This window comes from Carlito syrichta, unplaced genomic scaffold (genome assembly GCF_000164805.1).
Source record: "Carlito syrichta isolate Samal-C Ts95f unplaced genomic scaffold, Tarsius_syrichta-2.0.1 Scaffold308192, whole genome shotgun sequence".
In the NCBI taxonomy this organism is placed as follows: Eukaryota; Metazoa; Chordata; class Mammalia; order Primates; family Tarsiidae; genus Carlito; species Carlito syrichta.
Window position 1 is genome coordinate 698,329 of NW_007252288.1, and position 15,932 is coordinate 714,260.

The following is a 15,932-nucleotide window of genomic DNA, read 5'->3' on the forward strand; positions in this document are numbered from 1 at the left end:
ATATGGAAACATAAGCAACCACGAATAGCCAAAACAATCCTTAGCAAAAGAAACAAAGCACGAGGTATTACACTTCCAGACTTTAAACTTTACTATAAGGCTACAGTAATCAAAACAACCTGGTATTGGTACAAAAACAGGTACATAGACCAATGGAACAGGACAGAGATTCCAGAAGCAAAGTCTCAACTCCTCAACCAACTCATCTTTGATAAAGCCTCCAACAACAACCACTGGGAAGAGGAGAACCTATTGAGTAAGTGGTGCAGGGAAAACTGGCTAATCACATGCAGAAGATTGAAACAGAACCCCTACCTATCACCATACACAAAAATTAACTCTAAATGGATCAGAGACCTAAACATAAAATCTCAAACTACAAGAATCTTAGGAAATTCAGGAGACACTCTTATGAAAATTGGAACTGGCAATCACTTCCTATTCAGAACCCTAAATGCCCATACCTTAAGAAATAAAATAGACAAATGGGACCTCATCAAATTAATGAGCTTCTGCAAAGCAAAAGAAACCATCCAGAGAGCAGGGAAACAGCCCACAGAATGGGAAAAAATATTTGTCAACTGTATATCTGATGAAGGCCTAACATCTAGGATCTACAAGGAACTCAAACGTGCTGAAAGGAGAAAAACAACAGTCCCATTAAAAAGTGGGCAAAAGATATGAATAGACACTTTTCCAAAGAAGATATACGGGCAGCCAACAGACATATGAAAAAGTGCTCAGCCTCACTCATCATCAGAGAAATGCACATCAAAACCACATTGAGATGCCACCTAACCCCAGTAAGAATGGTCATCATTAATAAAACAAACAACAACAGATGCTGGTGAGGAGGCGGAGAAAAAGGAACGCTTCTACACTGCTGGTGGGAATGCAAACTAGTGCAACCTCTTTGGAAGACAGTGTGGTCATATCTGAAAGAACTAGAAATTGACCCTCCATATGATCCAGCAATTCCCCTATTGGGTATATACCTGGAGGAACTCAAACCATTCTACAAAAAAGATACCTGCTCACATATATTTGTTGCAGCTCTAGTCACAATAGCAAAAACATGGAACCAACCATGTTGTCCATCAAAGCTGGACTGGATAAAGAAAATGTGGTACATATACACAATGAAATATTATGCAGACATTAAGAAGGACAAACATATGGACTTTGCAATAACTTGAATGGATTTAGAGTCGATCATACTCAGTGATCTATCACAGAAACAAAGAACAGAGTGCCATATGTTCTCACTCATAAGTGGACCTTGAACAATTATAATACTCTAAGAAAGCGATTAGTAGTAGCGGGAAACTGTCAGGGTGGGAGTGGGGGGTGGGATTGGCAGTTGAGGGAAACTGCTAGGAGAGGGAGGGGCATACCTCATCAACAAGGGTACCTGCATAATTAACGTTTGTATAACTAACCCTGAATTGTACCACACATCTTTTAATAAAACAAAAGTTTAAAAAATAATAATAAATGTACAACTTAATATTCATATTATCTAGAATTATAATTTAAAAATTATTCAACATATAAAGACTCAAAGAAATGGTGCACATTCTCAATGAAAGGAAAATCAACAGTCTGACCCAAGATGAACCAAATGTTGGAATTTACAAGGATTTAAAAGTGATAATTATAACTACCTGAGGATTACATAAAGTTAAACACAGCATCTTTTAAATGCATGAGAAATCTCAGCAGAGTAATGAGAAGTCACAGCAGAGAAACAAAAATAATAGAAGAGAATCAAATAGAAATTTTAGAACTAAAAAAAATAGTTTCTAAAATGAGAAATTCACTGAATGAACTTACCAACCAAACTGACAGACAGAAGGTAGGGCAAATGAACTTGAATGCACATGAACAGAACAGATAAAAAATAGTTTTAAAAAAATTGAGCATCTGGGGTCTGTTGAATTATATTAAAAGCTCGAATGTGTGTGTAACTGAAATATAACAAGGAAAGGAGGTACACTATACATAAAAATTAATGCAAAGTAATCAAAGACAAACGCAGAGCTAAAACTGTAACTTAAGGTGGGAGGAGAGGAGTGGAATGCGGCTTATTGTTAGGCAAAGATTTCTTAAACAGCATACCATAAGCACACACTTTAAAAGATAAATTGATAAAAACAGATCTCACCAAGATTAAGAACTTTTTTCCTTCAAAAGACATGGTTAGACAACAGCAAAACATACATGAGAGAAAGTTTTTCCAAAACATATACCCAAGAAAGAGCTTTTAGCCAAAATATATAAAGAATTCTTGCAATTTAATAGTGAGAAGACAAGCAATGCAATATTTAAATGGGCAAACGGACTGGGCGCAGTCATGCCTGTAATCCTAGCACTTTGTTTGAGCCCAGGAGTTTGAGACCATCCTAGGCAATACAGCAAGACTTCTCCTCTACAAAAAATAAAAAATAAAAAACTTAGCCAGGTGTGGTGGTGTGTGGCTGTAGTCCCAGCTACTAGGGAGGCTGACAAGGATGGATCACCTGAGCCCAGAATGCCGAGGCTGCAGTGAGCCATGATTGTGCCACTGCACTCCAGCCTGGACAACAGAGATTCCCAACTCAAAAACAGAAAAAGAAAAAGAAAAAGGACAAGCTATTAGAACAGATACTTAACAAAAGAAGGCATGCATAGCCAATGAGCATAAGAAAAAAGGTTCAAAATCATCAGTCATCAGATAAATGCAAAGTAAAATTACAAATGAAAATATGTCCACACAAAATTGTGCATGTGAATATTCAAATATGTATTCTAATATTCAAATATAAATTGCTATTATTCAGAATAGCTAAAAATTAAAGGCAACTCAAATGCCCATCAATTGCTAAATATATTTTTCATGTGACATAGTCATACCATGAAATATTATATTAGTAAAAAAAAAGGAAATGGGTAAAACTTAAAAACATTATGCTAAGTAAAAGTAGTCAAATATAAAAATCTATGTTCTATGTGGTTTATTTAAATAAAATTCTAGGAAAGGCAAAATTCTAGTGACAGCATGTCACTGGTTGCCTGGGGCTATGGTGGGAAGGGGGATGAAAATGTGCAAAAGAGCACAAAGAAACTTTTTTGGTTTTCTACTTCTATATGTAGAAAAATACTTGTGTGTGTGTGTGTGTGTGTGTGTGTGTGTGTGTGTGTATTTTTAAATCAAGGTCTCATTCTGTCACCCAGGTGATCCTTCCGCCTCAGCATCCTGAGAAACTTGGGACTATAGGCGCACCCCACCACACCCAACTAATTTTTTTTTTTTTTGGTAGAGGTGAAGTTTCACCATTGTTGCCCAGGCTGATCTCAAACTTCTGAGTTCAAGCAACCTTGGCCATCTTCTATACCTTGATTTTCATGGTTGTTGCATGGCTATATCTGATCACTATTAATAAAATTAGCAACCACATACTTAAAATTCATGAGTTTTATTACATGCAAATAATATCATAATAAACAAAAAAGAGGATTTATTTTTAAAAGGAAAGTAGAATCAAGGCCAGGCATCTGCACATTGACTTTCAACAGATGAGCAAGCCAATTTAGGATAACCCATAGACTTTCCAGCCAGGCTTGGTGGCTCAGCCAGTAATCCCGCACCTTGGGAGGCTGGGGTGAGAGGATGGCTGAGCCCACGGGTTCGAGACCCGCCTGGGCAACTTGGTGGGACTTCATCTCTACAATAAATCAAAAAATTAGCCGGGTGTGGTAGTGCACGCCTATAGTTCCATCTCCTTGGAATGCTGAGGTGGAAGGATCGCCGGAGCCCAGCAGGTCGAGGCTGTGGTGGCCGGGGGCGGCCACTGCACTCCAGTCTGGGCGACAGAGTGAGACTCCAACTCAAAAAAAAAGAAAAAGAAAAAAAACCAGCTTTCCAAGGAAAATGACACATCTGTTCTCAAAAGTAACAGAAAACTGTACATCTATCTGCTCACTGGCATGGCAGCTAAATCAAGAATTTAGTCCTTAGTGAGTGACTCTGAGGGAGAAAAATGGATTTGAGTCAAGAAAAAGAAAATGAAAAACATCTGATTTGCCCCTTAGGTCAAGCAGTAACTTGGCAAGAAATTGCAATAGAAAAACCCCCAGCATCAACTCACTAAAACGGAAGATTTATTCTTCATAGGTAGTGACATTATATGATGGAACTGGAAAATGAATAAAAACAATGTTGCTAAGTGACTTTAAAAACAAAAGAAAACCTGGCAAGGCCCGGTGGCTTAAGCCTGTAATTTTAGCACTTTGGGAGACCAAGGCAAGAGGATTGCCTGAGCTCAGGGGTTCTGGACCAGCCTGGGCAACTTGGTGAGACCTCGTCTTTACAATAAATAAAAAAAAGACGGGAATGGTAGCGCACCTGTAGTTCCAGCTACTTGGAAGGTTGAGACAGAAGGATAGCCTGAGCCCAGCAGGTTGAGGTTGCGGTGGCCGTGAGCGTGCCACCGCACTCCAGCCTGGGCGACAGAGTGAGACTCCAACTCAAAAAATAAAATAAAATAAAATAAAAATGTCTCAATGATAGTTTTCCTGCTATCAAAGATCTAAGGGGATGCTTCAAAGTGAATTAGTAATTACACTAGAGCTCTAAAATGCAGCTATTATACACTCTACTGCATAAAAACCACATTAATAATATTAAATTATTGAGATACAGTAGTGAAAAGCCACATTAATAATATTAATTTATTGAGATACAGCAGCAAATCCACAGCTAGGTCATTATAATTCCTAAATTTGCAGGGAGTTATTTTCAATAAGGTTAACTTGATACTTTTTTAAGGAACTAAAGTATACATTTTGATATATTATCTTCCAAATCACTTGTGGAATGGGAAAAAAACACAAAAGCAATTTTCTAAGTGGCTTTAAGGAATAAAGATATCCTTGAAATACAAAAGAAAACATAATCCCCTTATTAACTACCTTCATGTTATAACGTATTAATTATTCATATTAATCAGTACAAATTTAACAGAGAAGTATAGAAATAAACTAAAGTTTAGCACGGGTAGGGGAAAAAATGAAATCCCTTAATAAGGCCACTTAATCAGTGCTAGGTCATTTTTCTCATTATACAATAATGGAAAAAATTCACAAGAATTTTCATGTAATTCAAGTTCTGGATTTCTATTTATACTTTTATAAAATGTTTTACTAAGTATACACCAGGTTATTGTTTGTCTTAATCCTAAAGACAAGGTCAGCAAGGACAAACGCCCAACAGATAGACAGAAGAGTTCAAAACCCCAAGGGGAAAGACTGCCTCACATGATCTTGGTAAAGGTGAACCAGCTCTAGCCTGACTGGGGAAGTGAGGAATAAAATGGAGGCTGGGCAAACGCAGAACAGGAGTACTTTTATTAGCTGCAAAAATTACTAGACTACTTCATGCTAAGATCCTGCAGTACCTAATTTAAAAATGACATAAAAAAACAAAACCAAAAACAAAACCCATGAAGAAGCACTACAGCCCAGAACACACAGCAGCCACCTATCTGATTGCTCAGCTGCATGGTTCAGAGCCCCAAGCAGAGTTAAAACTGAATATCCTGCATCTCACAGACTGTTTAGCCTACCATGGGAGCTCAATAAACATTTAACAGAAAAATGAGTAAGTAAATATCTTCACAAGAAGAGCATAGGTGGCCACTGTAAATGCTTAAAAGCCCTTCTGTCAACATTACAAAAGTTTTGTTAATAAATGCCAAAGATCAACAACGTCCCCTGTCCCTCCTCCTTCACCCTCTCCCTCTTTCTCTCCTTTTTTAATTGTAATAAGAAGACTTAACATGATATCTGCCCTCTTCACAACATTTTAAAGGTACAAAGCAACTCCTCCTTACACTTAGCAGGAATACATTTCTTAGGATACTATAGCTATCTCTGTCCTCAAGGTTCACTTTGAAATTTGTGGGAGAAGCAGACATAGCGACAGAGGTCAGAAAGAAGCATGTCGCCTTCTATGAGTAGCCTTTCTCCTGATTTTCTTGTTTGAATTCTGGCTTGTTTATATCCCAGATCAAACAAACCAAAAAAAAAAAGAAAAAAAGAAAAAAAAACCCAATAGCAAACTATTATAGAGCTCAAAATGTTGCTTCATCTTTATCAGTGTTGCCATGTACATTACCTTTCTAAGAAGTGGAAAAGAAATCATCTAATCATAGAAGGTCAAATAAGAAAGAAACGTACATCTCAACTAGTTCAACCACCCATCTCATTAATGAAGGGAAAATACAGGCTTCATAACACTCATATAGCAGAAATTAAGGGCAGGATTTAACAAACAAGATTCAGCCCAGTTTGTTCTGATTCAAGATCAACATGAAAGAGTTTATATACCTGTTGAGAACTGATGTTTATAGGTTGTTTTAAAACAATCCATGTGACACTTTCAAGAAGAGGTGGAACTGTAAGAGAACCAGGATATGTCCAGTAGTCCCAGGATGGTGGAAGCAGAGATAATGGGTCAAAATTTGTGAATCGAGTTTGTTTACCCTGGTGGAACAAATAGAATTCCTACAAATTACAGTGGAATTGTTTGTACAAACCTCAAAAAAATACATCCAATAAAACAATATGGAATTATTGAGTATCTTCCTTTAGTATCCAAAAGAAAAGCATCTACATCTTAAAAATTTTAGATAAGTAGCACATCAAATAAAGATTTAAGAAGTGTGAGATTTGTTTTTAATATGTGGTTTTTAAGATATGTTAAAATTAAAAGCTTAACAATGCCAGTAGTTAATTATGCATATATAGATTTATACGTAATTATTTTAGGTAATTTAAGACCTTTTCATAAGTTTCAAAAGATAATTGGTAATAGGTTACTTCCGCTTTTTTGGTCAAGTATGTTGCAAACTTGCTTTAAAGCAGGCAGCATATTCTGTGTCTAAGGTCTAAGTCTTTAAAAGAGATAGAGAATTCAGGAGAGAACAAGGAATATGTTAATCATTAGCAAACAATAATTCCTTTTACCTTTTCTTTAATGGAATCCAAAATGTCAGTAATCTTTTGCAGTTGGGAATTATGTTCACCAATCTAAAAACATGAAATTTAAAAAAAATGGTTACTGGAGCAGATCAAGTCTGAATCGCTCCATTTCATCCACTATTTTTTTTTTTAAACTTAGCCAGCACAGAATATACAGTGATTGTTCTATAACAAAGCTTCTCTTTTACCTGCTGGCTTTATCATGCTAGAAGAATCCAAACAACAAGATAAAATTACTGGATTCCTGTACTGAATTTTCACTTTGGTTCCAAAACTAGTAGTAACAGCTTCATATTTTTTCAGCTTCAAGAATGTTGAAGCTATAGGCTAACTTGAGAGAAAACTTGCTTAGGAAACTCTAACAAATACTATTAAGTCAGATATGACATTCAGATTCCAGATCCAAACTGACTATGGTGACATCAAAATGTTAGATGGAAACATCTCCCACTTGCAGCCTAAAAATTACTCAAGGCCCCAAATCAACAGGATGCCATCATAAGCAAAATCCTCATATTATCGATTGATAGGTACATAGATAGATTCTTTTTTCATTATTAGGAGTGTTCTGTACTTGAATGTTTTAAACCGTATAGAATTTAAGTGTAGTCTCTTGCCCCACCTGGTTTCGCTGCCACCACTTGGTGGCCAAAGGCAAGGAACTACCGCCATCTATGGCACTCTCTGCCTTGCCACATGCTCCCCAGCTCCAGTTCCACAAATTACATCACATACAGAGTATGTGGTGAGACAAAAGAATGCGGAGGCAGTGGGAGTTAAGAGGCCCAATCATCCCCAGGTATGATGACTACTTGTCTGACCACATGTGAATATAAGACAAAGAAAAATACAACAAACATTTTATTAATTTTTTTCAGTCCATTAGGACAACATGCCATTGTGGTCAGACAACTGCTTCAAGAATCAGGAGCTTAAACTTTAATCTTCCCTGTATTTCTAAATAGTGTATAATCAGGAAGAACCCAGAATAAGCTTTTTCTTCTCAGGATCTCAGTTGTTATTTTTGCTGCTATTCTTCTTATTGTTGATGCTGCTACTGTTATCCACATAAAAGTGATCAGTGGACAATAAGAAGACTCATAAGACAATGCTCCTAATGTATAACTTGTTATTTATTTGTTTTTTACTTTTTGTAGAAATGGGGGGGTCTCACTATGTTTCCTAGGCTGGTCTTGAACTCCTAGCCTCAAGCAATCCTCTCACCTCAGGCTCGCAAAATGCCAGGACTACAGGAGTGAGCCACCATGCCCTGCCATTTTTTAAATAATTATTTCAAAAGGAAAATACTACAACTAGAACAAGTTTATGATTAAAGCTTGTTAGAACAAGTTTATGATTAAAGCTTGTTGAATGTGAGAATAGGCTCGGTGGCTCAGCCTGTAATCTCAGCACTTTGGGAGGCCGAAGTGAGTGGATTGCCTGAGTCCACCGATTCGAGATCCACCTGGGCAACTTGGCAAGAACTCATCTCTACAATAAATAAAAAATTAGCCGGGTGTGGTAGTGTGCGCCTGTAGTTCCGGCTACTCGGAAGGCTGAGGCAGAAGGATCGCGGGAGCCCAGCAGGTGGAGGCTGCGGTGGCCGGGAGCATGCCACTGCACTGCAGTCTGGGCGACAGAGTGAGACTCCAACTCAAAAAAAAATTAAAAAATTTTTTTAAATTAAAAATTAAAAAAATAAAACTTTTTGAATGTGTACTTCATGACTGAAACTCTTTATCCAACAAAGGTGATCATTTACAACGAAATCAGTGGATTCTCACCTGTAAAAATACTCCCAAGACAGCTAGTCCATCTGGTTCATGAGCTGCCTCCACAAAGCTGGGGTATTTGTCTGAATTCCAGTGAACAACATGGAGCTGAAAGGGAAATACACAGCATAATTCAAATGTTTCGTTAAACATCTTGAAAAACACAAAGGTAAATAAGATGTAGATATGCTGGTGTAGTACATTCACATGCATAATGTATTCCTCTCAAGAACCTTGGACAGAATCTTCCTAATTACTTTCGCCTAAAAACTAAAGTTCAAACAGTGAAGGATCATGGTCACTTAACTAGTCTCTGGGCACTATATTGAAGACTACTTAGAAAGCCTCAAGCAATCTTCCCAGACCCTCTAGCCCTGACAAACTCCAACCACCTCTTCTGGGTAACTCGGGGCTCCTCCGTGTCTTCCACAGATGCATTTGCAACAGAGCAGCCTCAGATCTGATCCCAGCTGGCAGCAGAGTCCACTGAAGGGGCCTAGTCAACCTCCTACATAGTAGTATTTCAAGGATAATCCTGCTGCCAAGGATAGCACAGTAGCTCCTGAAACTGCCCAGTTAGGTGTTTACCACTGTAGTTGAAGATATTTTATGGTGGGAAAATGAAAATTCACCTTCTGAAGATTTACTTTAAGTACTATTTATACTTTTCATTAAGATTATTTTTAATTGAAAAAATCACAATTGTATACATTTTGGGGGTACAATGTAATATTTATACACACACACACACAATGTGTCATGATTAATCAAGCTAATTAACATATCACCACCAACCCCCAGTCCAAATGCTTATCATTTTTTATACATTTACTATGTTCTGTGAATATATTTAGATACTTTGCTGAGAGCAAGCTTTCAGGTGGAAAAGAGGCTTCAGGGTCTGAAGCCAGAGGTATCTGAGTAAGAAAATGAGAGGCAGCTGGTGTTACTGGGGGGGGGAAGGGAAGGAAGGAAGGAAGGGACCTGGGATCTGGAAAACAGACTTCATTTACTTCACAACTATATTCACGAGCAAGTAGCTTTATGCGAAACCCAGAGGTGTCCTAAATGTTCTACCATTACAGGCGAATGGAGTACCTAAAACACATTAAGTGCGAAAGATTGCAGAATAACAATAAAGCAGAAAACCACTTTTGAAGAGTCTTCAGTCCTGGTTAAGAGAAGGATAAACTGAGATAGAAGCCAAAGGGCAATGAGACAGACCCAAAAGATTTAGCTATGATCTAAACAGTTCAGGCCAAGGACATGCTGTCCAAAGACTTGATATGAGAAACTGATTTTAGATAAGATCTTGTAATGAATCCTTTTGGCACATCAGGGAGGAAACATTTAGAGGGGTCTTCAAGCCCAAATTGCCCTCCTAGTGGATTGTTATGAGAGACTTTAGTATATTCAAATACATTATTATTTTATGCCATCTTTTAAATATAATTCTATATCTTACAGGCAATTAATATGAGGGAATTTCTGTCTAGATAAGAATGATCATAAACAGTCAACTGTAAAACTTTAAAACAGTGCACCATCCACAATCAAGGAAGACTATGGGATACTCCAGCAGAAAACATAAAAGTACTAGTCATGGTGGCTTGCACTTGTAATCCCAGGACTTTGGGAGGCTAAGATGTGAGGATCACTTGAGGCTGGAAGTTTGAGATCAGCCTGGGCAACAAAGTGAGACCCCCATCTCTACAAAAAAAATTTTTTTAAATAGAAATATTAGCCACACATGGTGGTATGTACCTATAGTCAGTCCTAGCTACTTGAGAGGCTGAGGCCAGAGGGTCTGTTGAGCCCAGGAATTTGAGGTTGCAGTGAGCCATGATCATGCCACTGAACTCTAGCCTGGGTGACAGACTGAAACCCTGTCTTAAAAAAGAAAAGAAAATATAAAAGTAATTCCTTTGGTGTCATGTTCCAAGTTGGTGTGAGAGAGTTGGGGGAGGATAGAAACCTGAAAGCACTGGGTGAGGAAACATAATTTATTTGGCTTACATGAGATAGATGACGCTCCACTGTCAGGGAAGGGCTGATAAGGGTGTTTAAGTTGTTTTAAGTGGCTCTGTGCCAATGCATCAGTTCGCTTAGTAAGAGATGACACCAAAGAGAGAAAGTTGTGAAATGACTTCTTTAGGATCTCAATCACAACAAATTAGAAAATGAATGTGTAACTAAAGAGAAATGAATATAGATGAATATATATCTTCTATATAACCATCCTTCTGCTAGTTAAAAAATGATGAGAAACTAGATCAAGAAAATCTTTTTTTTTTTTTTTTTTGAGTCAGTCTCACTCTGTTGTCTAGGCTGGAGTGCAATGGCACAAACACTGCTAACCCAGCCTGGATCTGCTGGACTGAGGCAATCCTTCCAGCTCAGCCTTTCAAGCAGCTGGAACTACAGGCATGTGCCACCACACGTGGATAATTTTTTTGATTTATTGTAAAGACTAGGTCTTGCCAAGTTACCTAGGCTGGTCTTGAACCCCTGGAATCAGGCAATCCTTTTGCCTTTGCCTCCCAAAGTTTTGAGATTACAGGCATGAGCCACCACACTGAAACTTTCTTCTTTTTTTTCCTTTTAAATAAGCCTTTCTCCCCCCCACACACCTTGCTTAACCAGCAGCAATATCTTCCAGAGGAACTGATATCATTTTTCTTAGCACTTATATTTGAATTAAAACTTCTATAAACAAAGTAGCAAATTCAAATCTCCTAACAATGACAACAGCAGTGATTTGAACCAAATGACAAGAAGTTGTTGTAGTCAATGCAAAAATAGAAAAAAGAATCTTCCCTACTGGACAAAATGTGGCTTTTTTTTGTTTTTTGTTTGTGAGTCAGCATCTCACTCTGTCACCCAGGCTGGAGTACAGTGGCACGCTCATGACCACCACAGCGTCGACCTGCTGAGCTCAGGTGATCCTTCTGCCTCAGCCTTCCAAATACCTGGAATCACAGGCACATACCACCACGTCTGGCTAATTTTTTTATTTATTGTAGAGACGAAGTCTCGCCATGTTGTTCAGGCTGGTCTCAAATCCCTGAGCTCAGGAAATTCTCTCAACTCTGCCTCCCAAAGTGCTGGGATTACAGGAGTGAGCCACTGCACCCAGCAGAAAATAATTTCCAAATAATAATATTATTTAACTTTAGTAGTTATAAACGACATGTTAGTGATATGTCAAATATGCTGCCAAATACTATGCAAAAAAACTGCCATGAATGTTGAAATCATAGTGTCACTACTAACTACATATTTACAATGCTTGTTATATATTCTGTATAAACTGCTATCAGATAAAGTTTCAAACATAGAGTAGAGGATTAGCCTAGTTTTTGTAGACGCATAACTTTTGGGATAAAATTTTTCATGATTTAGATCACTTTAATCTCTCTCTACAATGTCACAAATCATCATATTGGACCCCAAACTAAATTTTTATAAGTTGCAGCTTTTAATGGTTTTTTCTTCCTTTCATTTCATAAAGGAACACAACCTGATGATAGTCATGAACTTAGCACAAAAGTGACTGGAAAAACTAATTAACCCCTTAGAATCATTTCTAGAACTGAGCACAAAGAGGTTCTTTTGAACCTGAAACCAAATGCAAGTGACTCCCAAGTGCTTACATCTCCAGCCCTGACCTCTTCTTTAAACTCCAGGCCTCTCTCCAATGGCCTACTTGAACACCAGTCTAGACTGTCTAACAGGTATCTCAAATGTATTCCTCTCTGCAACCTTTCAGAACCTGCAACATCTCAGGAAATGGCACCCACCACCCTACTGGTTGCTCACACCAAAACCTTAAGAGTGTCTCTAGAATCCTCCTTTTCTTTCCTTCAATCACGAATCTTCCCATCAGCAAGCCCCACAGACTTTACTCCCAAACATATCACAACCCCCAGTCTAATTTACTGTCATTGCTCACTTAACCTCCATAACTTTTTCATTTGGCTCCCTGCTTCAATGTTTGCCCAGCAACAACCTGCCCTCCACACATTATTATTTGGAAAATATAAAGCAGAACATGCCATTCCCCCCCGCTCAAAATCTTCCATTGTCTTCTTCTCACTTCATTAAAAAAAGCTCCAGGCTGTTCAACATGCCCAACAGCACCTGATGTGTTGTGGCCCTGGCCTGGGAAATAGCCCACAACTTTTCGTTTCTTATTAATTCCAATTCCGTAGACCAATGTCTTTATCTTCTTGAACATGTCAATCTTATTCCTGCCTTACAGCACTTGACCTTGCTGCTCCCACTTCCTGGAAAACTCGCTCTAGATTTTCTCATAGTACTTTCTTCTTGTCATTCAGTCTCAATTCATGTATCATCACACACAGGCCTTTCCTAAGCACTCAGTCATTCGACCAGATCTCATGGTGTTAGTCCATCAAAGAACTTTCCACATATCATTTATTCATTTGTTCATTGTCTCCCTTTCCAACTCCACCAAACCTGAGGCCTGACCCTGACCCTCTCTCTTTTACCTCTTCCTATCTTGAGCCAGAAACAGAGATTCCTGCCCCCACTCATCCTCAAACCCAATCAATCAACAAATCCCACTGAAGCCACCACTGCCAGTCAGGCCTTCACCTGCACCATCATCTGTTGCCTGGAACTTTGCCCAAAAGCCTCCTCAAAAGCTCCCTTAGCCACACCTGCTTCAACCCAATGTATTCTCAAGCTGTAGCTTGAATGATATTTTTGAAATGCAAATATGATTATTTCCAAATTCAAAACCGATTGCGCTTAGAATCACATCCATAATCCTTACCAAGACTTACCTTAGTAAGATTAGGCCCATCCCAGCCTCCCGAACTCTGTCTCTGACAACTCTTCCCTTTATTCTCCATGCTCAAACCTCACAAACCATACTGTTGTTCGAATATGTGAAACTTTCCAAGTCCTCGCCATTTTATGCAAAACCACTGCTAAATCTCCCTTTGGCCTGGTTCCCTCCCTTTCATCCTTCAGGTTTCAAGTTAAAGGCTTCTTCCATAGGGAAGCCTTCTCTGACCCTAAGTTTGGATGACACTGCCTGTTACTAAGACATGTGGCATCCCTCCATTCCTTCCAGCACTCCTTCCAGGATAAATATGAGTAAGCTGTGCAAAGACTGGGGACGTGGTTGGTTCTCAATGAGTTCTTACTGAGTGAGTGAACAAATAAAATGTATAAACCAATGAAATAAGAAACAGCCTTAAATGCATATTAAAGGACAGTATGAAATTTCAGTCAAAGCCTTAATCACAAGGCTTTATCTACAAAGATGGCCCTTGATGTGCAGGTCAGGACACCGAGCTCCTGACATATGACAGGATTTGAGGGCCCTTTTCAGGAGACTACTTGCCAAAGTGGCAGTAAACCTCTCTGACAACATTTAGTGCTTTCAAGTTTACGAAAGTACAAGGTATAACCACCAAAGCAATGTGACCATTTTCCTGAGTTGCTAAGGAAAATGAGAGACCAGTGATCCAAAGCAGCCAACAACCTATCTTTTGAGATTGAGAACAATATGTTTCATTTAGAACATAAAACTTTAGAAAGCAAATATGAAAACTATTTAGCAGATGATCTAGACTGAGACACCATACAGATTCAGGAGTCCCACTTTCAACATTCTTGGCATATTTTGTCCACCACAGTAGAATACTGGGTAAATACACTGTTTTCCTCTACTCTAAGGACAGAGCAGGTTCCGTACCCTAAGGCACTTGGCCTTAAAGAAAAGTGATTTAGTTGGCAAAACAGATTTTTGGATGACAGCCTCAAAGGGCAGGTGTATGTGTTAATGGAAGAATGAAATTGGCAAAAACAGTCTTGCTTGCTGGATTTCCATAACAGCAGGGTTATAAAGGGGCATCTAAACTCCACAGCTCAGTAACCACAAATGCACGAAGAAAAACTCTACTTGCCTGGGAACATTGCTGTCTTGCCTAGGCGACTCACAAGCCAACTTACTTTTCACTTGAATAGTTTTGGTTGAGTCATAGAATAATCCACTTTCATCTCGTGGTAAAGTTGGGTGTTAGCAATATTTAATCATATTAAAACTTGAAGCATATTATGCTTTGTTCTTTAACCAGAGGATTAGAAAAAGTAGAGTATTACTAATGAAAATAATTATAAGGAAAAAGGAGTAACTTCCATGTGGGTAAAAAACAAGTCAATGAACGCCTTATTGTGTTATGCTTTACCAATGACCTGAATAATTAACAGATATTCTATTTTATATCTGTACATGTAGTGATAATGCAGAGTTTAGGTCCTGTCTTACTCTCTATATTTTTTTCCTAAGTAGAACTTTCCATTTATTATCACCAATTTAATGTGGACTTTCCATAATAGTGGAGATTTGTGTCTGAATCAAATATGAACACAGTTGGACCTAAAACAAATGTCTCTTTCTCTCCCATCTCACTGGCCTTTCAGGAGATATAATATATATCCTAGAAAGAATTTGTAATTTGATATCAGACAGACCTGGGTCTAAATCTGTCTCGATGCTTCCTAGCTGGATAAATTACTTAATCTCTCCAGTATCTAATGTACTCATTTATAAAAATGGGGACATATAACCCTAAGCTCTCAGAGTTGGTTTAAGGCTTAGAAGGGTAACATTTGAAGCTCTCATATTGATAAACTATCGAATGGATGAATAAAGCAATATTCAGACACTGATACTTGATTGGCTCCGGATTTGTTTAAGGTTATGAGAGTTGTCCCTTGCACCCTTTAAATCCCACCACATGGGAAAACCATGGATCACAAAGATATGCCTGATAGCTTACCTCTGCGGCGTATCTCACTCCATCAACCATGTGCTCAGAGCCGTGATCATCCGCGGACCCCCAGTGAAGATGAAACTGTCGTAACCTGTAGCTTCCAGTTAGAGGACCCCCACGCAGAACTAAATACCAACATATTTTAAATCGTTAGCAAGAAAAAAAATATTTACACAAGGTGCCCAACCCACAACATCTCCCTGAATTGCTCCACACATCCATATCCTCCAAGAAGCTTTTTACAAATGTGTCATTGGGTTAGCAGAAAAGGATACTACTTTTAGATATGTGTGCAGTGAAAGCAAAACATTTCAAAAAGGTTAGAGAGTCC

At 38.4% G+C, this 15,932-nt stretch overlaps 1 protein-coding gene across 1 annotated transcript in view; it reads right to left on the minus strand.

The window, feature by feature from the left end:
* The window catches only part of CA13 (carbonic anhydrase 13), a 36,906-nt gene that overhangs the window by 7,125 nt on the left and 13,849 nt on the right, over nucleotides 1-15,932 (minus strand). Inside the window, exons 3-6 of the mRNA XM_008065219.1 lie at nucleotides 15,608-15,726; nucleotides 8,805-8,900; nucleotides 7,006-7,068; nucleotides 6,367-6,522 (exon numbers count right to left, since the gene is read on the minus strand). Coding sequence (XP_008063410.1) covers nucleotides 6,367-6,522; nucleotides 7,006-7,068; nucleotides 8,805-8,900; nucleotides 15,608-15,726 — 434 coding nt within the window. The remainder of the gene's footprint in view (nucleotides 1-6,366; nucleotides 6,523-7,005; nucleotides 7,069-8,804; nucleotides 8,901-15,607; nucleotides 15,727-15,932) is intronic.